Here is a 25,193-nt window from a genome sequence, read left to right as displayed (position 1 = left end):
TCCGGTACGTGTCGCCGCTGATCGGAACTGCGCCTGGTACGTGAAAATAGACTTATGTTAGAGTAAATTATATGGAGCATAGGTTTCTCAGTTTACTCACTTGTTGGTTTAACTGCAAACGTCATCGTTTGATATAACGTCACAAAGCATACATAATACGTTTTGAAAAATAGCTAAAAAAAAAACGTTTCATAAAAAATAACGATGGGATAATTTTTTCATTAGTAATACGGTTGATTTTGTGAAAAATGAATCAACAGTTTGGAAAAAGGTAAGTTAACATGAATGACGATACCAATTCTTTAATATCCTAATTCACAGGAACATACCTATTGTCAATGTCGAATTTAAAATTACTAAATTCAGTCGTTACTATAACGTGTCGTATGATGATCAATAAAACACGGCTCATATCAATTATACCACTGAATTCAACTTGGCTGGTCGGTCCTCGTTCGTCTACATCTGATGCGCTATACGGAGAGATACGGAGAGATACGGGTGGCAGGTGTGTCAGAGGGATGACCTTAATACCTTTACGCAACTGTCTATGTGCACAACTACAGACAGAGGAAATGAGTCAAATTGATAACTGTGAAAAGTCGCCGATTGATAGATAAACAAGTTCATAATCGAATACATAAGTAGATCCGTATTGAAGTGTTTTTAGCATAATTAATTAGCATATATCGCTGTCTATTCACGAATATCTCAACCTTATTTGAGCAAATATACAAATGAGTTTTGCTGAAAGAAATCTATATATACACTTTATGTATCCAGTGATTAATGATTTGTCTTCGGGTAGACCATCCGAACGCCCGCCCGACCTACCGACCGACGGCTAAATTACGAATTTACAAGAAGAAATCATAATATCAAGATATATTGAATCGCGTCCTGGGAAAACGGGGCTAATTGCGTGTGCGTAAAGTGTCGTCCAAGATTGGCCTGTGCAGTCCGATATTGCTAATCAGGGTCGACACTTTCTGCTGTTATGGTATTTTGCGTTTTACAATTTATTTTCTTAGCGAAAATCCGGCTAAGGAAGAAAGTATCGTCCCTGATTAACCTGTGCGGATCGCAATGCTAATCTGGGTCGAAACTTTACGAACATGCATTAAGCCCCGTTTTCTCAAAGCGAGACTTAAGGTACATAGATCATCAGCCGATCGGTTACTATGATGGCACGGCTTTGAGAGTATGCATGCTATGAAACCGTCCAATGACTGCCGGATGGTTGACAGCTTATCTAGTCATCAGCCGATTGGTTACTATGATGGCACGGCTTTGAGAGTATGTATGCTATGAAACCGTCCAATGACTGCTGGATGGTTGACACCTTATCCGTGACAGCTAATCCTTAAAATGTTAAATAAGGATTTGTTCACTTATTTGATCACTTTGTTTTAATGTCATTACATGTATTTACTTACAATAATATTATATTTGTAATACTTTAAAGTTGTTCAAATATCAACATACGCAGTTGATTTTTTTCCCAAAAATAGTAGTATTGAAAAATGCAAAGTTTACAAGTTACAGATATTGTTTTAATCTGTTTTTTTCAACATTAATATATGTATTCAACATGACCATTGATGTGATAATTGTTTGATATATGAGTTCTATCATTTTGCATCCTTGGAAATATTTAAAAAGAAGGCAAGCCGGTTTTGTTTCTATGATGTTGCGTTTCGTAAAGGCCACTCGTTGTTTCATATAGTATAAGCACGAGAAACCAAGTAAAAAAGCGAAACTGCAAAGTAAAATTCCGATGCGCAATCACGAAATTAATATCGCAAATTCGCATCGCAATTCCGTACCTCGCTTCGTGTTTTGAGTGTTTTCCTTTATCTGTATTAAGGGTGAAAATTCGATACAATATGTTCCGGAAACGCCAAAAAGAAGCGTACGAATACATGTATTTTCCTTGTGAATATTTTCAACTTATCACGGAAGCAAAACATATTTTTTAAACAATGCATGGTGATTAAGCCCATTACTACAAAACCTGTTAAAGTTTTGCTTGCTTATTCAAGTTAGAAAAATGTGAAAATGTGGGTGGAAAGCGATCTGTGTTTTTTATGTTCAGATAAAAATGTTTATATACTTACCTTACCTATCAGAGGGGGATAAAAGCTTAATCAAGATTGACGTGATGCACATTTTAAATGTAGAACATGGCAGCCCTTTAGGAAGAACGAGATTTCAAGTTTTACAAATACCCTCAGAGTTCTGTTTTAGTCAGACGCTTTTGGAATTCTGATTTAATTTGAATGGAGACATACAGCGAGATTATGTCTTGGAATCTTGCTTCTGCATGGAATTTTTAAGGACTATTTTGAAGGCCGTAACCGGAAAAGATCACACATATTTTTTATTATTGTGCTAAAATTTAGTTTATTTAACCCTTTATGGCTATTGTTTTTAACTATTTAACGCTTTTCGTATGGTTTCACCATCAACATAAACTTTGAAATAGTGTAGGATAAAGAGAATATTACGTGAGCTTCTCTGGGATCTTGAATTAATCCGACTCGTGTTCGAAACGCTACTAATCGACGGATTAATTCAAGTACACAAGAAACCAACCGTTTCTTCTTTCCTCTTTGTTCTCCTCATCATCATCATCAGCAAGTAGCGTTATGAACATGTGTGTGCCTAAATCGTTATTTAATTCATCATCGACAACAACATCATCAAACTATCATGATAATAATGTCTTCGTAATCATGAGCACCATCATCATCATAGCAATAGCAATCATCACAAATGTGTATCATTAAATTTGTTTGGTGAAATCAAGCGCCAAACACGAGTTTACAAACACCGTGCTCTTAAAGTTATTCTACTTATTGTGTGTGCATAACATTTGTTCCGGTACCCAAATGTTATGATGAACTTAATGTGCTGAGGTTAATGAAATAATGAGCATTTTAATTCACAAAGCATCATTACATTTTATTATGCAAAGTCACGTGTTTTAATGCCGCGTTTAGATTGGATACAAGTGATAGGGTGTTTGGGGAGTTGTATGACGTTGTTGAATGAAATACATTAGAAACATGTATGACACCATTTTAATATAAATAAACACACTCGCCCTTAACTATAAATTCAAAACATCCTATCAAATTGAATAATTTAATGCATCCATGCCAAAGATTAAAGATTGAACATATACACATATACACGTAATTTTAATGGTTAACAAAACGATTTATGGGTGCTCCATATAACGGCACAATATCAGTTGCTATGTAATTTTCGAGGTAATCATGGTTTAGGAACGATACTGAGAATGCTCCCTACAAAAAGAGAACATATGCTAATTTTCTAATGCTACACGTTTGTCATGGTGGGAACTCCGTTCGGTAATTTCTTGACTTTGCTGTACGAGTAGAAGTTGATGTAGGAGGCCGCCATGTTGCGCCCGTACACGTGCGTCTTGTAGAGCAGGTGGTCAAACACGAGCATGTCACGAGTCTCCATCCTGTGCCACGTGACACTGAGTTGACTGCAGCACTCGGAACCCTGAAATGCACGTTCCAAAACTTTGAAGTTTGTATGTAATAGGGCAAAGGTGGAGCAACGGACATCATATAAACAGTGAACTATTTTAATTCAACGCAGCGTCGCTGCGATTATATTTCCTTATTTCTTATAGAATGTGGGACGAAGACGTCCGATAAACAGAAAAACAGATTACTATATCAGGCTCAGCACGAATACAATAATGGCTTATTTAGTTATAAGCCTCGCCTCTTATTCTCAATAAATATTCACACTGAATGCCTCATTGAGACATAAACGGTCATATGTTCGCCCATTTAAAATGCCCAAATTCAGCCAAATGTCCCTTCACAAAAATTGCACATTTTTCCTCCACATAATAAACGAACTTTGAAAGCAAAAAAGTGATTGTTTAAGTTTATTTAAATTAAGTAAAACAATAATTTATTTGCACGTATCGCATTTTAAAATCCTGGAATGCATTTACTGAAACAAATAACATAGTTTCATATTCGTCGAGGCCATGTTCGCTCAAAAAAGCGTTTTGATTCTTGAAATTAGTTTTATATATACCGTGGTTTTAAACCATACACTGCACGTGTCATCTTCTGACATAAAGTATTTTAGATTTACCTCAGATTTTGCGAATTCCATTATTTCAGATTATTCATTGCCACAATTTTACAAATCGTCTTTATGTTACAATTAACGTGAATAAAACAATCAAGTGATATAAACGAAGGCCAACTTAATTTAAACCTTACTTTCGCATCGATTGACTCGACTTATTTAGGCACTCTCGAGTCCGTTTCCTGGGCAAAACTGTACTTGAAATTGTGTATGTGATTTTTTTCAAGTTAATCATAAAAACACACCGGTAAACAAAACTGTTTTCTTACCCCTTTTGGTTTATTCCTAGAATAATAATAAAGCCACTGCGGTGGAGGCCCAAGAATGTAGTCGTTTATATTATCCGGGTGGAAACTTTCCAGTTCGAATCTGTCGAGAGAGCTATGTATGTTGACACCGGCTTTCATTGCGCATCTGCCGACCTCTAAATCCTCGAAGCTTCCCTTTTCCTGACAAGCGCCCTTTTTCTGAAAGGTAAGACACGGGTAAATCAAGTCTAACCGAATCCCATTATATTCGAAACCGGTAAATCTAATACTTACCGGCCCACTTGTCCTAGAAACTAGATTATAGAGTCTCATTAGTTCCATTAGCTAAGACCAGAAATAATCAACTCAGACGCATAGCGCTCCACGCCCTCGTTCTATTAAACATTTAACATCAATCGCATATATAATAACTTTGCTTTAAAGGGATCCTTTCACGGTTTGGTAAATTGACAAAATTGAAAAAAGTTGTTTCAGATTAGCAAATTTTCGTTTTAGTTATGATATTTGTGAGGAAACAGTATAACTGAACATTTACCATAGTCCAATATAGCCATTATATGTATCTTTTGGCGATTTGAAAACCTAAAAATTATAAAGCGTTGCAACGCGAAACGATTGAATAATTTGGAGAGTTCTGTTGTTGTCGTTTAAATTTACGAAATTACGAAGATTGCTTATATAAGGTATAAACTACTTAAACTGTTTATACCCGGCGGAATAGTCGAAAGGGCTAATGCGTTTTTACTTCAGACTAACTCCAGGACTCCGGGGGTCACTGATTCGAGCCCTGATACCGGCTACTTTTTTTTCCTTTTTTTAATTTTGTTCTTGATTTTTTACTGGAGCTTTTAAGATCCAATGTTAACATTTATCAATATAAAGCATTTAATGACAAACTTCAAAATATGCAAAAATCTGTGAAAAGGCCCCTTTAACATTTAACAATGGTATCCAAATTAGTGCCACACGTGGGATAGGGTAAATATTACTGTCATAAACCCAGACACTAACGTTTCGTTTTACATTTTCACAACACACGTATGCTTTATGTTGTGTTAACACATTTTCTGAACGAAATCTTGTATTTGTATAGATTGATTTGCATGTGTATGCAATATGTCATCTACTAGCTATCCGCCTAATGCGGATGCTTGTGACGTAATTTGGCTACTAAAAATGTAATCTGAAAAAGTTGGAACTCATCCACTTCTATGTAACACCTGTCCATGTCTAAACTTTCCCAAGAAGATAAATCACTGGCTTAATGAACATCAGGATACAAATACAAATATAAGGGTTAAATTATTTGAGTGTGGTTTAACCTTGATCCCCTATGAATTATTTTTTTACGCATATAATTAAACACAATGCACCATGATATATTGAGTTCTAAATTAAGTTGTTTCTTTCTATAAAAGAACACGAAATATATATATTATTCTAATGTGGCCACTTATTGTATGTTTATGACCTGGAATCCTTCGAGTTCACTTATTGCTTACCTGTATCCCAGGAATTTACTGAAATCTGGCCTGGATCTATAACATTTACTGATATCTAACCTGTAATTAAAAAGTCACAAGGCCTGATATCAAAGTATGTATTGGTATGTAACCAGAGATCCCTAGTTTTTAATGATATCTGGGATCCCTATTATATAGTGATATCTCACCTGGAATCCCTTTTCAACGAGGCGCTTGAGCCCGGCTCGGCTGAACACATATCCTGCTCCGCCGCTCATGTAGGGCGAGTCGAACCAGGTGGGCTCCAGCTGGTAACCTTATAATGACAGAACAAAACACGAACTTTCCAGAGCACGACTTTTAAACATCCTATGAAAAATTTGAGTTACGATGCAAGTTCACGTGCCGTTTATTTAAGTAATATATTTATCATAAATGTGTATTTATTGTGAGCTAAATATGCAGTTGTAATTACAATTACAATATATAAATGTTGTAAATTATGTGTTTGTCTATAAATCTTGGACGGTCGTAAATCTTTGAGATTTGATAAGGCCCCAAAACCGGTATTCTCAATCAAGGTACAGTTTTGGCTCAAACATTTCCAAGTAGTATCCAATGTTTTCTTAATAAAAGATGATTGATGAAAATATTGGATTAATAGTGAAATATAGGTATATTTCAATATTTGAAGATGTCCTAGATTGGACCTCACTTCGAGAGTTATGCAAATATTGTCCATGTGTGTCAATGCTGTTAAAATCATTGATTATACACTTGATTGTACACATCATGAATATGTTCGGTACAATATAAGAAAGAGAAAATCCAATTTAGATCCAATGGCAAAAAAATGGTCCTCGACTTCGGCCCATCAACAATTTAGGTATGCCTGGCTCGTCAGTACTTTGTAAATGGCCCTCAGTTGGGTACGTAATTTCTTAATTCATGTGTTGTGTCTCATTTTTATTTCATTTTTATACCATAAAGTTCGCCGTTGTGTGGAGGATATGTCTGCCTAACGACGTATAGGTGATTGGTTTGATCACCGCTGTCGGAGCTTTCCTTAGATCTCCTCCCAAAAGACACCAAGTACTGGTTATTTAAATAAAATGGGCTCGAAAGCGTCCCAATTAGCCTTATGCTTTCGATGCAATCGAGCTACAATAATGTTAAAACTAAACGAAAAGGTTGAAATTAAACAAGGGTTTATACTAACTATCGTCGTGAGTGAGAGGTATGTCGTCCACAGGAACATGTTTATGCTGGATCCCGACATCAATGCCAATGACGGTGTTGGAATTACAAAACATAATATAACATCATTATTGGAGCGACGCCTGCAAACAATGATCAAATGCCACGTGCGGTAATTGCGCAGTCTGTTCAGAAACTACCCTGTCCGCAAATACGATCACACAACCTCGCCCGATTTTATAGCGGACAAGGTGGTTCTGACCATAATGCGCGGCTGCACTCAGTATAATTGTTTAGCTCTTAAAAAACGTAAGGTACCAAAACCTAAGGCAAGGATCGCGTTCATTTTTTTCAAGTTTAACACAAGTCCTGAACTTCTTAAAGTAATAAGATTTTTTGTTTTAGTCAAGTCTTACACAAATTAGTACACCTATAACCTGTTCACATTGCAACCGTCATGACTTTTAATTTTTGTAATAGACATTCCATGGCTGCAATTTTGAAAGTTCCGTGATCTAAACTGGAGGTACATTTCCGTTAATTCAAGTTCTGTACATTTAAACAGAACTAACCGTTGGGAAAGTAAGTTCGGTACTTACCTCTGTTAGAGAAAATGAAGTAAACTCCCATAACGACAATGAATATGAGTAGGAGCGAGATGATTGCGTATTTCGAAAGGTTCTTGGTAGCGCTCTGCATCCTCAAATCTCGTCTGGTGTGAGAATTTATGACATTCAAGATGGCGGACTATTGGAAATATCAACTTGTTTGCTTTTCTTCTTTGGCTATCAACTGTTTTGTGCTTTTTAAAACTAAAACATAAGATAGCTTCTCTGTTTTTTTAGATTATTGCGATATTCAAAATGGAGACAGATGGATTGGCACCGATATCCTTTGTTTACGGCTTTTTGAAAAATGTTATGAAATGTTCACTGTTGTGATGGACGGCTAGAGGTTTCGCTGGTTTTCGCGACTGATATTCACATATTTTTTCTCTGTTTAGTGGTTGACTTTTTCACGTTGATTTAGGATAATCGCGATATTAGGATGCATGATGGATTCGTAATTGTAAAGTTCATGGTCAACTGCGTATTGTCTTCTGTTGTACTGCCTAAGGTCCCTGTTTTCAGCTAAAATCACAATAATGCCACATCTAAAATCGTACTTCAAAGTTAAATTTTAAGTAACTTCAAAATTACACTAGTACTGATGTTACAAACTAAATTCGTTATGATGTCGTAGCTTAAATCGTACTTACGTAACCGCTTAATCGCACCGACGTTACTTTACACAAAATAAGGGCTTAAAGATTAAAGTTGAAACAAAATACAATAAAACTGATATTTTAGTGAATCAATCGCGTAAACGACGGCTTCAAACGGTGTAATAATATACAATATGTTCAAAATATGTGCGTGTACGGTAAAGGACGATTGTTAAAGAGGAATATCAAACTTGTGAAGGGTTTAAATCCCAAAATATAAGTCACAGTCTGGTACCTTCATTCATGAACGTAGATAAAGAATCAAACACATTTCGAACTGAAGACATTTGAAAAAAAAGGGAAATCGGTAATTTTCTTTTGAATCGACTTCCACTTTTACTTGTATTTTAAATTTTTGGTTCCGGATAAACACCGTAAACAATTATTCCGAATACAAATACAGATGGAAAAAAACTTCAAACACAAATCGTTCGTTATCTCCCGTAATTCCGCAGTGTCACGACCCAGCTATCTGATCTTACACCGATGCTGTTAAACACTTCTTCATGTCATTACAATTCTAATTTGGGCACGGGATTTCTGCATCTTAGTTCCTGTTTTATTACCAACATATGGCAATTATAAACTACGATACATGATTTGAAGAAATATAAATGTGAAGCACCACAATTTGTGATTATTATTAATATAAGCATTATAATAATACACATAACAATAATAATAAATAATGTATTATTATTATTATTATTATTATTATTATTATTATTATTATTATTATTATTATTATTATGTATTACAAATTTTGAGGGATTTTCGTTCCGTTTACACAATAAACGAATAATTGAACAAAAATGATTGATATTTCAGTACGATATATGCCCATTTCAGTCAACGTTGCCCGTCTACACATTGCAAGTCCTCGCCTTGAGCAAGGTGAAAGAGTCCACATAACGCAGGCATGTCCTGCTGACACTTGTAATAATACAGATACACGTTCCATTTACTACAATTCCAGCCCGGATAGCGATACGTCACTACATCCGCAACAAAATTGGAACTCCGGTCCTATCCCGCCAATCGGCAAAAATATACGCGGACAATTTCTGATATGGAACTTTTAAGGGGGCGTGTCGACTGGAGGTCGAAATTCGCTAAATATAAGCTTATTTACACGCAAACTGCCGGAGATTGTTCGCTTCCTGATTATGAGTTTAAAATATGTCAGTCCCAAGCAAACGTTATGCCGTACAGACGGACACAGCGACTACTATATTTTCCCTCCCCCTTTCGGAAAATATAAAAACACAAAAGCGTTCGCAGCACTTTCTCCAATGTCTTGGTCTAAAGCGAATATTAAATATAATATTAAAGTTATATGCTCTCGATAATTCTTATCAGTTCCTTATGCGATTTTATCAATTTAGCTCCTCGTTTATTTGGACAATAAGCGTCCGAGTGAAGGAGATCTGACGTATCTACGGGGTCGTCCAGATGTTTGGTGCTATGTAACGTGGTTACGTTGGCGTTGTTGCTAGGCACTGACGGCACGTGACCGAGTAACAGCAGTATATTGTCAACGGTATCACAGAGTTGGGTTTCGAACTTCTGCATTCGTCTGAAAAACAATGTGTGTGGTATGAGGGGTTATAATATTTTATCAACAGTAAAACCGTAATTATATTAAACTCTAATGGCTAAAAGTTAACAACGTTTCCTTTGTTGTTGTACTGTTGTAGTTTTTTGCTTAGTTGAAGATAAAATATGAATATTGGAATTTGGATGCAATATAAACGCACATGTTCTGATGAATATTGTTAATATACTCTTATTTATACATAATAAAATGCAACCGATGTAGATTTAGTATTTTGTTTCTAACAAATTACTTTTATGACATCTATGAAACACAGAATTTAATTTATCACAGATTGTTATTCACGTTGAAATCTTCAAACACATCAGAGGGTGCATGTAGCATCAGGTATACTTGTCAGAATGTAATTTCTTGGGTTTTCCAAAAATTACTTTTTCGTTGACAAATGAATTGATTGATTTCTGACTATGGAAGAAAACGAAGGATTGCGTCGGTCATTTTTGGATGTGTTTGTGTTAAATTCGCGGATCGGTAAAAAAATGAAATCATCGAACGTCCCACTAATAATGATTTAACAGCATGCTGATATGTGAAGACCCATACCTTAAAGCAGTAATTTACAAACAGTTCACTTACATTGATAGAACATTCAGCTTCCGGTCAATATTATGCCAATATTCTGATGTCATTTCCTGTTCCGGTGCACTCACACATCCGGTTTCGTCTGACACTGATATGACTGCTGAAAAAAGATAAAACATCAACGCGCTGACTTCAGTATATCACATGTATAGCTTCAATCATTTAATTGATCCTCGGAATGGGAAAAATGGGCTAAAAATACATGTGTGTAAATTGGCATCCCAGATTAGCCTGTGCAGCTCGCACACGCTTATCAGAGATGACACTTTTCGCTTGTATTGAATTTATCGCTTAAAAATTGCTCTCCTAAACGAAAATCAAGTTTATTCGGGAAGTGTCGTTCCTGATTAGCCTGTGCAGACTGCACAGTGCTACTAATATGGGAGGACACTTAACGCAAATAAGCATTTAGCCCATTTTTTACCAGAACGATACTCGTTTAAATGATAACGAAACCAGGAGATATCCTTACTTAAAACAAGATAAAAATGTTATTTAACAAGGTGAATCATGCCCGTAATTGATTGGTGATCTCTTAAGTGTAAGCTTAATGTCAATTAAAGTTAACAAGACTTGTGTGTCACGTGGTGAATATCTGCGATAAAACTATTATAAAAGTAAGTCCGTTCAATCTGTTGACTGCCGAAAATTGACCTTTAACATATGTGTGTAACATTGACAATGGAGGTAGTGAGACGGGTTTTACGAGGGGTACGACTTGCCCCATGGTCAACATTGCTGTAAGTTATTTTGATAAAGTTATGATGAATGAACCGCTCTCAGTACGGACAATCTCTAACCAACACAAGCAAACACACACAGCTCGCATTGTGTTAGATTAATCGCTATTTCCATAAGCGGGTTCGATGTAAATTAATCATTTTTTATTTCAACTTTATACATTTCTCGGAATTGAAGCCGCTGAACGAAATTAGTCAAGCCAAGTGCATTTATCTCCCTTATATATGATCGAAGATCAATACCAACATGTTAAGTCTTACAAGACCTGAAAGGTTTCCAAAATTGTATTATTGTTTTGTTTTGTTTTTTAATTTTATATTTAAAAAAATCTAACATTTTTACACACCTGTAATTCATACTTTGAATTTGTAATATGCAGCCGAAAAGAGCATAACAAATGCAATAAAACAATTGATGGTAAAAAGAACCAATACGATCGGTATGGTGATTTCGCGGTTGGCCCCACATGAAATAATTATCATTTGTAGTGTATAAAGTGCATTCTTGCTACATAAATGTATCCTCAATACAATCGACGAATTAAGAAACTTGTTTGACAGTGGCAATTTCCCTCGTTTTTCAGATTTTAAGGCTAACAAAATACGTTTCTAATAGATTGACACATTCCTGTCTGACCAGATTAGTTGAGTATTTTTTACCAAGCCGGTAAAATGTGTAATTCGTGTCTAAACCTCAAAATCTTAGTCTTAGAAGTGACAAATACGTTGAATCCACATGTCATAAGTTAATACGTAGAAGTTGTAATAATCATGTTTCAGAAACGGACTGCCTGACGTACGAAAAGACACAGACAAACCGATGGACGGACATCAATGGTGAATCCTGTGTACTCTGCGGGTCTTTATTAGGATGCACCGGTTAAAATTCCCTTTTAAGATATTAATTTTAAATTACTTAAACGTCGAATAGGACTAAATGGGTAAATCAGGGCCGGTAAAAAATAGCGGGAAATTCAACTGCAACATTTTTTCCAAATGTTGGTTTGGTATCAAACACGTTTGTATTTCCCATACACTTGTTGTATTTTTTGCGCCTGCGCGGTGGTGATTTCTGGTAGATCCGGAGTCTCGAACTATCGGCAGCAGTACACGCAGACGACGAGACTACAAAATATCAAGGTAACCTCTCAATAATATCGTTTATTTATTAAAGATAATCATAACTATTCTTAGAATGGACAGATTTAAGTTAATAACTGTGGCATTAAGTTGACGCCTCTAACAGCCATTCAGTAGCTATTATTATTGATGCAGCATTTAAGGGAAACTGTGAATGAACGGATCAACTGTTGGAGCACGTGACAATTGTAAAAGACAAGAGACTGTCTTACTTAATTACAGTTAGGACAGTTTTTTTGTTTAAACAAATATACATGTGAACATCTCATGGGGAATGCATTTTAGTTAAGTGTCGTCTCAAATTAGCCCGTTCGCTGGTTTGTTGTTTTTTTTTGTTCAACTGTCTTAGCGAAAATCCAGTTGAGACGATATGTGGAATCCCTAACCTCTGTGTTGACTGCACAGGCTTATCCGTAGCGACACTATACGAAAAATCATTAAACTTTATTTGCACCGCGTTCTGAGAAAACGGGGCTTAATGCATGTGCGTAAAGTGTCTTTCCAGATTAAACAGTGCAGTCCGCACAGGCTAATCAGGGACGACACTTTCCGCCTTAACTGGATTTTCGTGTGGAAGAGACTTCATTGAAACTAAAAATACAATAAAAGCGGAAAGTGTTGCCCCTGATTAGCATATGCGGACTGCACAGCTTATCTTGAGTGACACTTTACGCACATGCATGAAGCACCGTTTTCTCAGAACGCGTATCATTTCCGAGAGCGGGGCTAGTAATATTTTGTGATATATAATAAGGGAGCTTCCCGAACCTTGCTTGCTTCTATCCACGAAATCTACGCCGATATCACTAGACGCTTGTTCCGGTGAAATTTCGATCGCCCGAGACGCTTGGTCGTCTACCGGGTCAGACGACGGAGGCGCCGTTTGCTGGCGCGCTTTTCTACGGAAGCCGGATCTACCGGTCGTGCGGTCTGGATAATTTGCCAAAAAATAAATACGGTTTAGTTTCCGGTAGTGGTAGAAACAATTTTTAAAAAAGGCGCACTCGTTTTCTGTGATAGTTTTCCTAATAAGTCCTTTTTCATAGATTGCTTTTATTAATGTACTACATTTGGGGGAGGGGATTATCTCACGAATAAACAATTTAGACGTTTATATAAATAAACGACTTAAACACAGAACATAAATGTAAAGAATGATTATAGATATAGCGACACTAGGGAAAACAGTTAATACACCACGGGGTCATTTATTTTGTGGAAAGTGATTTAATGCAATACAAATATGCTAGAACAAAATCAAACACACAGACAATGCAAAACAAATAATGGCATTGTTTAAGTATGCAACAATAGTTGCACCACCACCCACCGGCGTCATAGACATGGCGTCTGCCTTTTGACTGCATGTGCGGTCGCTTCTGACGGATAAATTTAAGTGTTTCGTCGTCCATCTTCGTCTGCTGTTGGGTTTCCGTCAACACACCCTGTATGACCAAAAAAGTAATTTCTTTAAAAAAAAAAAATAGTAATATTTTCAGTATCCAGTTCTGGATAATGTCGGCGTTCTAATGAACTCAGATAAAAACACAGTTCTCATGAACTGATCATAACACAGTTTTCACGAACTTCCAGGTATTACAGAAATACATTAGGTCTCTTATTTGGGCTGTTACACTAAATAATTGATGTTTTTCTTATTTGTATTACATATTTAACCACTAAATACCTACTTTTTTAATTAAGTAATGCTTCACACTTCGTTTGTTAAATGCCAACTTTAAAAAATAATCTGCTAAAGTCTGGTCAAAGTGATAGGTGTTGGTCTTTGACTGATTTCTAGTTAATATAGAGATTATATATTTTTTGGCACTAATGTTTTTCACTATTTTAGCCATAAGAAAACGGACACAGTATAAATTAATTGCAAGTGTGTGGAACAATGTGTGTTTTGACTTTGTAACAAGGCAACACCACACTCACCCGTTTCAGATTGAATGTAACCTGTATCTTTCCCATAAACTCCTGTGCGAACTCCGGGTACGTGTAAAGCGTCTCCTTTAGCACAGACAGTTCGATCTTATTGATATCGCAGTAGGTAAGGGCGCGAACAAAGTACAGAGACTTCCCGCTGTTGGCCAGGTCTTGAACATCCCCACCGAAAATATCGTCTTTACCTTAAGTGAAAAATGAACATCATCATCATCATCATCATCTTCTTCTTCTTCTTCATCATCATCATCACCACAATCATCATCATCATCATCATCATCATTATCATCATCACCATTAACACCATCATCATCATCATAATCATAATCATCGTCGTCATCATCATCATCATCATCATCATCATCATCATCATCATCATCATCATCAGCATCATCATCATCATCATCATCATCATCATCATCATCATCATCATCATCATCATCATCATCATCATCATCATCATCATCATCATCATCATCATCATTATCATCATCATCATAACCTTCTTCGATTGAGGGTTTTTGTAAAACAATAATAAAACTAGGACTTTAATTAACTAACATTAACGTGGTTTAATTGTACAAGTATTCAATACAATATTACACTGAAAACAAGGACAATCCATCGTCAAAGTGTCTCACCGAGTATTGCCATGACATTGTTCTCCGTGACGATCTCGAGGGACCCGCGGGCGATGAAGTACAGGGCGGTGAGGATATCCCCGGGGTGGATCAGCGTGTCCCCGGGAGGAGCGTGTGTTGTCTTGAACTGCAGAGACAGCGCGCGGAGGCACCCTGCAATAAAGGATTCACGGTGTGTGCACAAGTGTTCTATATGCGAAGTGAAAAGTGAAATGTGAACGAAAGTGTGTTAACAGTCCGCGCAAGTATTTTAACTGTGTGCGCAAAATTGGTAATTGTACAGTTAAAAAGTTGTTAACTTCTTCGCAAAATGTCAATGTTTTCGAGACAATTTTTAATGTGTGCGCAATGGTGTTCAGTAATCAAAAAGTTTAAGGTGCTCGAAATTGTTTTCAGTATGCACGGAAGGATTCAAATTGTGCGAAAAAGCCCTCAATGTTTGCGCGACAGCGTTCGGTGTGTGAGAAGTGCTGTTCAGTGCACGATCAAAAGTGTATGATCTGCTTGCAAAAACGATAGGGGAAGTAAACTAGAATTGCTAGAATTTCTCATCTATAGGTTAAGTAACCGATGTGAATAGTTTGTAACCAAAAAAGGGAGATAATCGATGCATCTTTTTGTAACCGAAAGGTTTGTTATCTTGTTTGTAACCTATAAAGGCGTTTATGGCTTCGAGGAGTATGTAACCGGTGTAAATGGTAACCGTTTCGAGTAAATTGTAATCCATGTCTAAGACAGGCCCCAGAGAGAGAGTAGAAACTACTCTCCCACTATCTTGTATCAATTACATGTTAATTTGATGCAGTGGTCAGCTTACCAGCAGGCAGTCAATGAAAAGTAATAAATCACATGTAACGGGGCTGATTAGCTCAGGCCATATGTTTCCTTGATACCTTGAATGCAGATAACAAGACACTGTGTTCATTTAACTGTGAATATTGTCAAGTTTAAAGCAACTGATTTGAAGTTTAAGACACAAGAGTTTTTTTGTTAATAAATATTCAACAGTAAAGTTGGAGAATATTTCAATTTATTTTTTATTGATAAATATAATTGAATTTCGAAAACAGTTGTTGCCTAAGCTGTAAAGGATATTTTTATGTACATATCTTTACTTTTTCTTCTTTATATTCATAATATACACTGGAACTTTGTGATAGTTATAAGTTAAATAATAGCCATATTGAGTAAGTTCAATCAGGCATCACTGTTCTTAAAGCTAAGAAATATGAAATATCACGCCCATAAATGTATTGGATAAACCTTTCTTGGAAATATATAAGTACATATTTTTGCTATTTCAAGAGCTTGCTTCAATGTTGTAATCTGTTCTTTTCATGCTGTCAGCATGCTGATTTTTATACGAAAATAAATGCCAGACAGATGTATTTATGTGTTTATCTCTATATTGATACCACTGTATAGCAATGGCTGTTCCCTGCTGTTTCCTGCAAAGGGCTGTAAACAAGGGGTTAGGCATCAAGCAACTGTCAGAGATAATGAGGTACCTGCTGTGGCTTATGGCTATTTCATTGGTCTGCGGTCATTAAATTACATGCAACACAATGTGTGAAAAGTGGCCAGCACAGGAATTTGGGGCCTGTCTTAGAACTGAATCGATAGTGCAGTTAACCACTGCAGTAAACGATAACCGATATGATAAAAAACTTATATGGTCGGAAACCATGAGGAGGACTAAACCATTAGTGGAAGTTTTAAATCGTAAAATGGGGTTACCGCTGCGGGGAACTTGTAACCAATAGTGGAGGTAACGGCTAACCCTTTGGAATGTACAATTGGCTAGTTTGTTGGAATAAGAACGCCATGTATACCTGCCGAGGCTCTCTGGAAGGCGGGGCAGTTGTTAAGCAGGTTCCGGTTCAGATGAAGGCATATATCCGCCTGTAGACACTCCGGAAAACTCTTTAAAACCTGCACGAACAGATCCGCATAATAGCCATTTTTGATTTTCGAAAAAATAATATTTTATTAAGTACATAAGTTCAGAATATTGACAGGCTTACTGTTTTTCCCCACTAATAATAAATTTGCCATAAGTTATGGAAAGAAAGTATTTTTATCAACCAATTAATATTTACGTAAAGAGGATTTAACAATCTGCAAATGCAATTTAAAACAATCTTATTCATTTTCCTGAATCTCAAAACTATTAACAATTATTTAAAAGATGTATGCGCCGAAACGAACTACTAAGAACTGAGGCAAATTTAGAGGGGTTAATACCACGTCCGGCTATCAGGGTTGGACATCCTTTATTAAGAATTTTAAAGGAAAATTATCACCACCGCTTACTCGAAGCTTAAAATTATCATTATGGGATGGGCAATCTAAAACTTCGCAGGTTAAGACATCTTTTTCGGAGTGGGCGGAAGTAAATTGTACATACGCCGCCCCCTAACCCCCACAACCCCACAACCCCCGACCTCTCTGCAGTTATAAATCATGTATTTTTAAAAATAGTAAGCTCCCCATACTGTGTTCATGTCGATGCCATTGGTATACGCCCATGTGTGCTGGAAGCTCTCTTGTAAACGCGAAGCGAGGTTTCTGGGAAGATGGTGAAAGTTGATAAACTCTTTGATGCTCTGGGTTTTCTCGTGGTATTCGTCCGACCCCTGATACACTCTCATCATGATCGAGCTAACGTTACCAAAGATGGCGGCGCTTAGAAGAGCTGTTAGGAGAGGCGAAAATAGTGTTTAAAAAAATATCGTTTCCTATATATTGTTTTTTTTCCAAAATAGTGTTCCGAGAAATAGTATTTCTAAGGTACTAAACTACTTTTAGCAGATTCTAATTTAAATATGCATCTTATGGGACAAAATATAACAATAAGATTCACAAGTTCCTAAGAAAAGAACTTTTATTTTTTTTATCAAAATACAATACAAAAAGCAATAAAACTGAAAACGATGTCGTCATTAAGGTCAACTCGGCCGCCGCGGATCGCACGCTTAAAGTTTAAGCTGTCTGTAGTTCTTGAGCAGATGGTAAAATTCATAACAATCATGACACAATATATGTATAATTCATGACTTTTTAATTACACAATGCTATTGATAATGGTATGAAACAAATATGTGATTCAACGAGTTTGTTTCTTTACATATACGTTATCCGGTTTGAATTAAAGCAACATGCAATGACATCGTCACATTAATTAATGTTATGTACTACTGTATATCATATAATAATAAAATGATCTCTTAATGTACGAACCATTCGGTGACAAAAATGATATATTTCTCAGATGTGAGAAATATATAATGCGAATAAAATGGCTCTACATTAAAAACGGGCATCGCTCTGCGAAAACGGGGATTAGTGACTTCCCACTTTCCTACTTAACTGGATGTTCGCTAAACAGAGACTTCCTTTAAAGGAAAAATACTATAAAAGCTTTAAAAGTTTTGTCCCAGATTAGCCTGTGCAGTCCGAATGCATTAAGCCCCGTATTCGTAGAACGAAGCTGAACGGGAAATATAGAATCTTACAGCCAAGCAGCATGGCGAAAATGGAGAATATCTTCTCAGCGTTGGTGTTTGGGGAGACGTTGCCGAATCCTATACTGGTGAGGGAGGTGAACGTAAAGTACAGCGCCGTTATATAATACGTCTTGACGCTGGGTCCGCTGTCAGTGACGTTTGCGACGTACGGCTCGTGGATATTGGTCGCCAGCTTGTCTAGCCAACCTGCGAGCAACCACAAATGTTAGAGCGAGCGAAAAAGGGTTACGGACAATTACTTGACCGCAAATGTTCACGTACACAAATTTCCCAAACAACGAAATAAACACGATCACAAATGTGCAAAAAGATTGATGCAGTTAATAGCAAACTCTCATTGTGTGACGTCGGAAGTATCGACGAGTACAGCTCCAAACCGGCGTCTTATTGCATTGATAAAACAAAATGCAACTTTAACATGTCGTTAGATAATATATATCGACCTCTGTACTGAGCACCGGAAGTACCTATTGCGGACTCCAGGTGCGGCCGCTCCCAGTAGGCGATGGCGTAGAAGATGCAGGCGAGCCAATGACCGACCAGGGTGAAGGTCACCATGAGGAGAAGCAACACCGCCGCTCCGTATTCAGCAAACTGCTCTATGCGCCGGATGACGCGTAGCAGACGCAGAAGACGCGCCGTCTTAAGGATCCCCGCGATCGTCATCGTCTGAAAAAGAGATAGGGATCTTGTTGGCTGTTGTACTTTGCTATCTGGAATTAACGACAGCAGTTTAACAGTTTAAAAAAAGCACATCTGCAGTCACTTATATTAACAAGTGGGCATTGTAAGCAATGGAAGGGACGCACACATTGTTATGGGAAGTGATACACAGTCAAACAGTCGAAACGTCGAACATTTGGGATACTGAATAAAAAAAATCTTATATGATTGACATTGATTAACATGTCGAAAAAGTTAACTAATTTAAATTGTTGTTGTTCAAACCAGAGTTATGTTAAAGAAACTAAATGCGGTTCCCGATAGAATGCTCGATATGTTTCCATGTATTAGAAGATCCTGATTTATATAATCATATTATACGGGCGTGTTTATATTGCGAAAAACATATTCCCGCCGAACAAACACTGTCTCTAACGGCTTGTCTGCAGACGGCAAATAATTGCGCTCACGCTTGCTCAGACTACTTAGGGAAATACGAAATTAATAATCGTCATCATGATGCCTTCACGAAATATTTCATTATTTACTGCTTACAATATCTCATGCAGTCTTCACAGCCCATCGCTTCTACAATCAAACCTTGCACGCATAAGTACGTACAAAGCGCGCGTATACGTCACGGGGCTGCCATACACATAGCCCTTGAGGGAAATCTGAACTTCAGTTGTTTTTAGGGGGAAATATTCATACGAAAAATACATTTAGAGGGTAACATATTAACACTCGCAGTGATTGTAATAATAATCAACCATGCATGTTCTCGTTAGAACACGGCCGTTAATCACGGGCGACACCTCTTTTTTGCGGTGCATTGCTAAATTAGCCAATGCTACTTCCAAGGTCGCGCTAAGCACCGGATGTTTTGAAATGTCACAAATAATTATACAGAGTGAGTAGGTTTTTTCAACATATTTCTCATCATTTTTAAAAATCGAGCAATGTAATAAAATTTCAAAACATCCGGTCCTTAGCGCCACTTAGGAAGAAGCATTGGTTCTTTTATTAATGAATCGCAAAAAGAGGTGTCACCCGTGATTAACGGCCGTGTATAAGACCCGTCTAGAGACGGGCCATAATTGAAAGGCATACACTCTCGATGTTAAATACCCATTCATCAGAACATTCTCAAATGGTTATTTATTGAACAACAAACGACGCATCGAATATAATTATTGTTAGGTAAATCCATGTACTTTGTGTTCACAATTGTGCTTCTGGAAATTTACGTCTCGTTCTTTTACCCTGGTAAAAGAACTCAGAACTCAGAACATATACTTAATTACGAATAATGTTGCCTGTACACTATCAATAAATCATCATTCGCAGAACCGGTTGTCAAAATGACTGGAGCGAATAAGTTCAATGTTCAATTAATAACAAATCACGAGCGGCCGAACACGCTAAATATGATATTGCTCTGACCGCTAAAGAAAAACATTGTTCGGCGGCACATCAAAGCGGGACACAGTGAATGAAATTCCGACAAATAGTAAGGTTGCTCAATGTCAAAATTCCCCAAAATGTAATTAATTAGCGCGGCGTTCATTAAATGGCAATTTCTGTATTGCTGACCCATATATTTCTCGACGAGCGATGAGCTATGACATTTACCAGTGGGTTGTATAATTAGTTTTCTTATATCATATACATGCTAATCTTCCTATGGACTTAAATATATAAATAGAAATGCACACTTAAAGGAGTCATTATTTAGGTTGTTTGAGAGACTGTGCAATATTTAAAATAATAGTCGGATTATAGGTGTTTATTGGTGAATAAATTACGATTTTCAGTTTTGATTCGTGGTAATTAAATGTAACCACGTAATCACACGTATCAAAGCAACATACAGTTGTTTGTTGGACGATTAACATTAACATTTTGAAAATTATTTTGATTTTAATGATTGTACAAATGTCTTTTTTACAATTGTAATAACTACCGTTTGTTGGACATACATGTACGTCATGTATAATACAGCGTTTAAGATCTTGACTTGTTTTTGGTTGTTTAATGTTCACTCTGGATCAGCAGACGATTTGTTGCATATATCAATATATCCTTAAGAGGATTCCATAGATAGTTTATGCATCACGATTCAATTCCGGCCGATGTATAACAATTGAATTCCTGAAGTTTTCGATGCATTCCGGTGATCGTTGATGTATCACGCTTGAATCCGGAGTAACTTCCTCAGATAGTAAATGCATAACGATTGAATTCCGGACTAAGTCGACGTATCACGTTATAAATTTGGGATAGTAGATGTATCACGATTGGTTGGATAAATAAAGGTTTATTTATTCGCATAATCAGCAATACATGCTTTTGGCAAAATAAATCATATCATAAAAACATATACACAATGAGATGAAGTTCGGCTATACAGAAAATTATTGTAATGCAATATTGATTATTGTTACTCCACAAATATAGGAAAGTTAATCGTAACAAATGGATAGAAAGAATTGGGCTTTGTCACAAACGTGGATAATACTGCGCGTCTTTTAGGAAGCTATGATCAAGGGCAAATAACTCATGATTGTGTGGATGATGCGGCATGATAAAAGTGTATTCATATCTATATTTCGTTGCGATGACATATTATTAATCGATTGAAAAATGTGAAAGTAATTCTCGTAACAGACATTTTCGGACAAACCGACAGACCGACAGACTGAGTTACCCCTACATATCCTCTCACTTCTGGGTGATAAATACAATCAAGTTTTATGTTCAAATCACTGTATACAGTTTGTCTAATTTGCAGTCAAAACGCCGTCTTGGGGATTACGCCCGACTTACCGTCGACTCGCCCAGCGTTACCTCTTGGCAAGCGGAACGGATGTGGATGCGGCGGGTGGATTAGAGGTTGCAGTCGTCTCGCCGAATATCAATTAGGGAATCTATTCACTACACCGAGAGTCGAGAGATCTCTTGAGAAAGTGTGCGTGTACATACACATTGGCGGCATATTTTTGGTATCATGTATTTCGTTGTCTGTGGAACATTAAATACATTAACTATATTAAAATATTTGATATTATATATCAGATGACACGCACAGTTATCATTTGAAGACTATGACTGACATATTAACAAAAAAACAGACGGACGGACGGATGAACAGGCCAATAGCATCTTGCGTAGCGGTGTGGAACTTAAGGTACAACATTAATTTTTCGGTGTTAAACGTCATTCGCGTAACTTGCAGCTTTGTGCGAAACACCATTTACGCAATATGCAACCATATGCAAAAGCAGCATTTAAGTCACAAGGAGAGATTTGTAAAATTTTTATTGACGACACGTGTAGCTATGTGTTTAACGTCATTTACGTCACAAGCAGCTATGTGTAAAACGCCCTTAACGTTGATAGTTGCTAGGTGTATAACTTCATTTTTTGTCTGTTCGATGTGTATGCGAAGAAAATGTCACTTACGTCACTTGTGCCGGACCCAAAGAGCAGCAGATCGAAAGGAAGAGCGGCAATGGTGTCAATGACGAACCAGCCCTTGAGGTAGTTGATCGCTATACGCCTCTGGTTCATCACCACCTCGCCATTGTGAAGATACGAGGTCCGGAAGTTGATAAAAATGTCCGCTGAGGATATCAAGAAGTGTTTAATGTTTTAAATATAAATCCACGTATAAACATTGTCATGATTTTTTTCCGGACGACTTTTATCCCAGTGATCGGAGGGAGGGGGGTGGGGGGGTGGGGGGGGGGGGGTAAATGTAAAAGTCGGTTAAAGATAAGTCTAGTTAAATAAATATATTAGCCGCGTTCTGGGAAAACGGGGCTTAATGCTTGTTTTATATCGGAAAATGTCACTTTATGTACATGCATTAAGAGACTTTTTCCCCCGTGCGCAGCTCATGTACATTATATAAACGGTAAGCAGTATTTACAGGGTACGCAGTATTTACAGGGTAAGCAGTATTTACAGGATAAGCAGTATTTACAGGATAAGCAGTATTTACAGGATAAGCAGTATTTACAGGGTAAGCAGTATTTACAGGGTAAGCAGTATATACAGGGTAAGCAGTATTTACAGGATAAGCAGTATTTACAGGGTAAGCAGTATTTACAGGGTAAGCGGTATTTACAGGGTAAGCAGTATTTACAGGGTAAGCGGTATTTACAGGGTAAGCGGTATTTACAGGGTAAGCAGTATTTACAGGGTAAGCAGTATTTACAGTAAAAAGTATTTACAGCGTAAGAAGTATTTACAGGGTAAGCAGTATTTACATCGTTATAAATATTTACAAGGTAAGCGGTATTTGCATGGTTATAAATATTAACAAGGTAAGCGGTATTTGCATGGTTATAAATATTAACAAGGTAAGCGGTATTTGCATGGTTATAAACATTTACAAGGTAAGCGGTATTTGCATGGTTATAAATATATTTACAAGGTAAGCGGTATTTGCATGGTTATAAATATTTACAAGGTAAGCGGTATTTACATGGTTATAAATATTTACAAGGTAAGCGGTATTTGCATGGTTATAAATATTTACAAGGTAAGCGGTATTTGCATGGTTATGAATATTTACAAGGTAAGCGGTATTTGCATGGTTATAAATATTTAAAAGGTAAGCGGTATTTGCATGGTTATAAATATTTACAAGGCAAGCGGTATTTGCATGGTTATAAATATTTACAAGGTAAGCGGTATTTGCATGGTTATAAATATTTACAAGGTAAGCGGTATTTGCATGGTTATAAATATTTACAAGGTAAGAGGCATTTTCATGGTTATAAATATTTGCAAGGTAAGTGGTATTTGCATGGTTATAAATATTTACGAGGGAAGCGGTATTTGCATGGTTATAAATATTTACAAGGTAAGCGGTATGTGCATGGTTATAAATATTTACAAGGTAAGCGGTATTTGCATGGTTATAAATATTTACAAGGTAAGCGGTATTTGCATGGCTATAAATATTTACAAGGTAAGCGGTATTTGCATGGTTATAAATATTTACAAGGTAAGCGGTATTTGCATGGTTATAAATATTTACAAGGTAAGCGGTATTTGCATGGTTATAAATATTTACAAGGGAAGCGGTATTTGCATGGTTATAAATATTTACAAGGTAAGAGGCATTTGCATGGTTATAAATATTTACAAGGTAAGCGGTATTTGCATGGTTATAAATATTTACAAGGTAAGCGGTATTTGCATGGTTATAAATATTTACAAGATAAGCGGTATTTGCATGGTTATAAATATTTACAAGGTAAGCGGTATTTACATGGTAAAAAGTATTTACAGCGTAAAAAGTATTTTCAGGTTAAGAAGTATTTACAAGGAAAGTAATTCGTTCATTTTTAATACTTTCATAGTAGTTTTTTGTAGAAAGAATGGGATATATTAACACCCACGATAGATGATATAGGGTGAGGTCAGGAGTCCGGGAATGTCTTTGCCGCTCACCTATAAACATCAAGTCGACAATCAAGTCAATGATTACGAGTGGGTTCGCTCGGTAAGACTGGGGACTTTCCGTGCGCGTTCCGGAATCACGGTTCCGCCGCATGGTGGTGTCTTCTTCGTTCAGGAGAAACGCGGTCTGGTAGGGTGTAAACACCGCCGTGTACAAGACTAAAACCAGTACAATCCAGTCCCACACTGCCTTAAACGGGCTACAATACACTAACATCGTTCAAGATAGAGGCATACAAAGAAAAGGGGCTTATACAGATATAATAATCTATAAGCAATATAATATATATAAACCTTGTTTTAACAAATGCCTAAACACATGTTGCTCTGATAATGAGTACAATATTGTATATGTTTGAGTATTGTTTAGTCAAATAAAATTCGCCTATGACCAGATGACCACAAAACGAATCTAAAAAATGCCTACTCTCTTTAATACTTGTTTGAAAGGCCGTGGTAATCTTGTGGTTGGCATTGATTTTAGCTCATGGTGGTTGCATGATACATCAACTGAGTGAAAGGTT

The 25,193-nt window shown here is 36.8% G+C and overlaps 3 protein-coding genes and 1 long non-coding RNA gene across 4 annotated transcripts in view; 1 reads left to right on the top strand and 3 right to left on the bottom strand.

The window, feature by feature from the left end:
* Positions 1 to 28, bottom strand: part of LOC127863562 (loricrin-like) — a 2,568-nt gene extending 2,540 nt beyond the window's left edge. Inside the window, exon 1 of the mRNA XM_052403126.1 lies at positions 1 to 28. This exon is cut by the window's left edge and continues 111 nt beyond it. The gene's annotated coding sequence lies outside the window, so the exon portion shown is untranslated.
* Positions 29 to 3,107: 3,079 nt separating this feature from the next.
* Positions 3,108 to 6,236, bottom strand: LOC127863571 (glycoprotein-N-acetylgalactosamine 3-beta-galactosyltransferase 1-B-like). The gene is made up of 3 exons (XM_052403133.1): positions 6,088 to 6,236; positions 4,416 to 4,613; positions 3,108 to 3,537 (listed from the first exon to the last, which is right to left on the bottom strand). The coding sequence occupies exons 1-3, from the start codon at positions 6,154 to 6,156 to the stop codon at positions 3,346 to 3,348; spliced, it is 459 nt and encodes a 152-aa protein (XP_052259093.1). The 5' UTR covers positions 6,157 to 6,236; the 3' UTR covers positions 3,108 to 3,345.
* Positions 6,237 to 9,651: 3,415 nt separating this feature from the next.
* LOC127863570 (potassium voltage-gated channel subfamily H member 7-like) lies at positions 9,652 to 24,910 on the bottom strand. The gene is made up of 13 exons (XM_052403132.1): positions 24,661 to 24,910; positions 22,660 to 22,820; positions 19,002 to 19,203; positions 18,523 to 18,720; positions 17,503 to 17,702; positions 16,840 to 16,939; positions 15,008 to 15,160; positions 14,358 to 14,551; positions 13,747 to 13,861; positions 13,185 to 13,346; positions 12,312 to 12,401; positions 10,531 to 10,636; positions 9,652 to 9,915 (listed from the first exon to the last, which is right to left on the bottom strand). The coding sequence occupies exons 1-13, from the start codon at positions 24,884 to 24,886 to the stop codon at positions 9,672 to 9,674; spliced, it is 2,151 nt and encodes a 716-aa protein (XP_052259092.1). The 5' UTR covers positions 24,887 to 24,910; the 3' UTR covers positions 9,652 to 9,671.
* LOC127863572 (uncharacterized) lies at positions 9,841 to 22,221 on the top strand. Its single transcript, XR_008041095.1, has 3 exons — positions 9,841 to 9,927; positions 12,057 to 12,416; positions 21,989 to 22,221. It is a non-coding gene; the product is annotated as an uncharacterized LOC127863572 (long non-coding RNA).
* Positions 24,911 to 25,193: the final 283 nt, after the last annotated feature.

Source organism: Dreissena polymorpha, unplaced genomic scaffold, assembly GCF_020536995.1.
Source record: "Dreissena polymorpha isolate Duluth1 unplaced genomic scaffold, UMN_Dpol_1.0 chrUn016, whole genome shotgun sequence".
NCBI lineage: Eukaryota > Metazoa > Mollusca > Bivalvia > Myida > Dreissenidae > Dreissena > Dreissena polymorpha.
The sequence above is the reverse complement of the archived record's forward strand: the minus strand, read 5'-3'. Positions and strand labels throughout refer to the sequence as shown.

What these genes read in the sequence shown, in the direction of transcription:
- LOC127863571 (XM_052403133.1), bottom strand. Translation starts at nt 6,156, where the DNA reads ATGAGCGGCGGAGCAGGATATGTGTTCAGCCGAGCCGGGCTCAAGCGC. An exon ending in TCGTTGAAAAGGGATTCCAG is followed by an intron (nt 4,614 to 6,087) that starts GTGAGATATCAC and finishes CTTACCTTTCAG; the next exon opens with AAAAAGGGCGCTTGTCAGGA. An exon ending in CTAGGAATAAACCAAAAGGG is followed by an intron (nt 3,538 to 4,415) that starts GTAAGAAAACAG and finishes CGTGCATTTCAG; the next exon opens with GGTTCCGAGTGCTGCAGTCA.
- LOC127863570 (XM_052403132.1), bottom strand. Translation starts at nt 24,886, where the DNA reads ATGTTAGTGTATTGTAGCCCGTTTAAGGCAGTGTGGGACTGGATTGTA. An exon ending in CTTCCAGAGAGCCTCGGCAG is followed by an intron (nt 15,161 to 16,839) that starts GTATACATGGCG and finishes CCTTTATTGCAG; the next exon opens with GGTGCCTCCGCGCGCTGTCT. An exon ending in ACGCCATGTCTATGACGCCG is followed by an intron (nt 13,347 to 13,746) that starts GTGGGTGGTGGT and finishes CAAATTATCCAG; the next exon opens with ACCGCACGACCGGTAGATCC.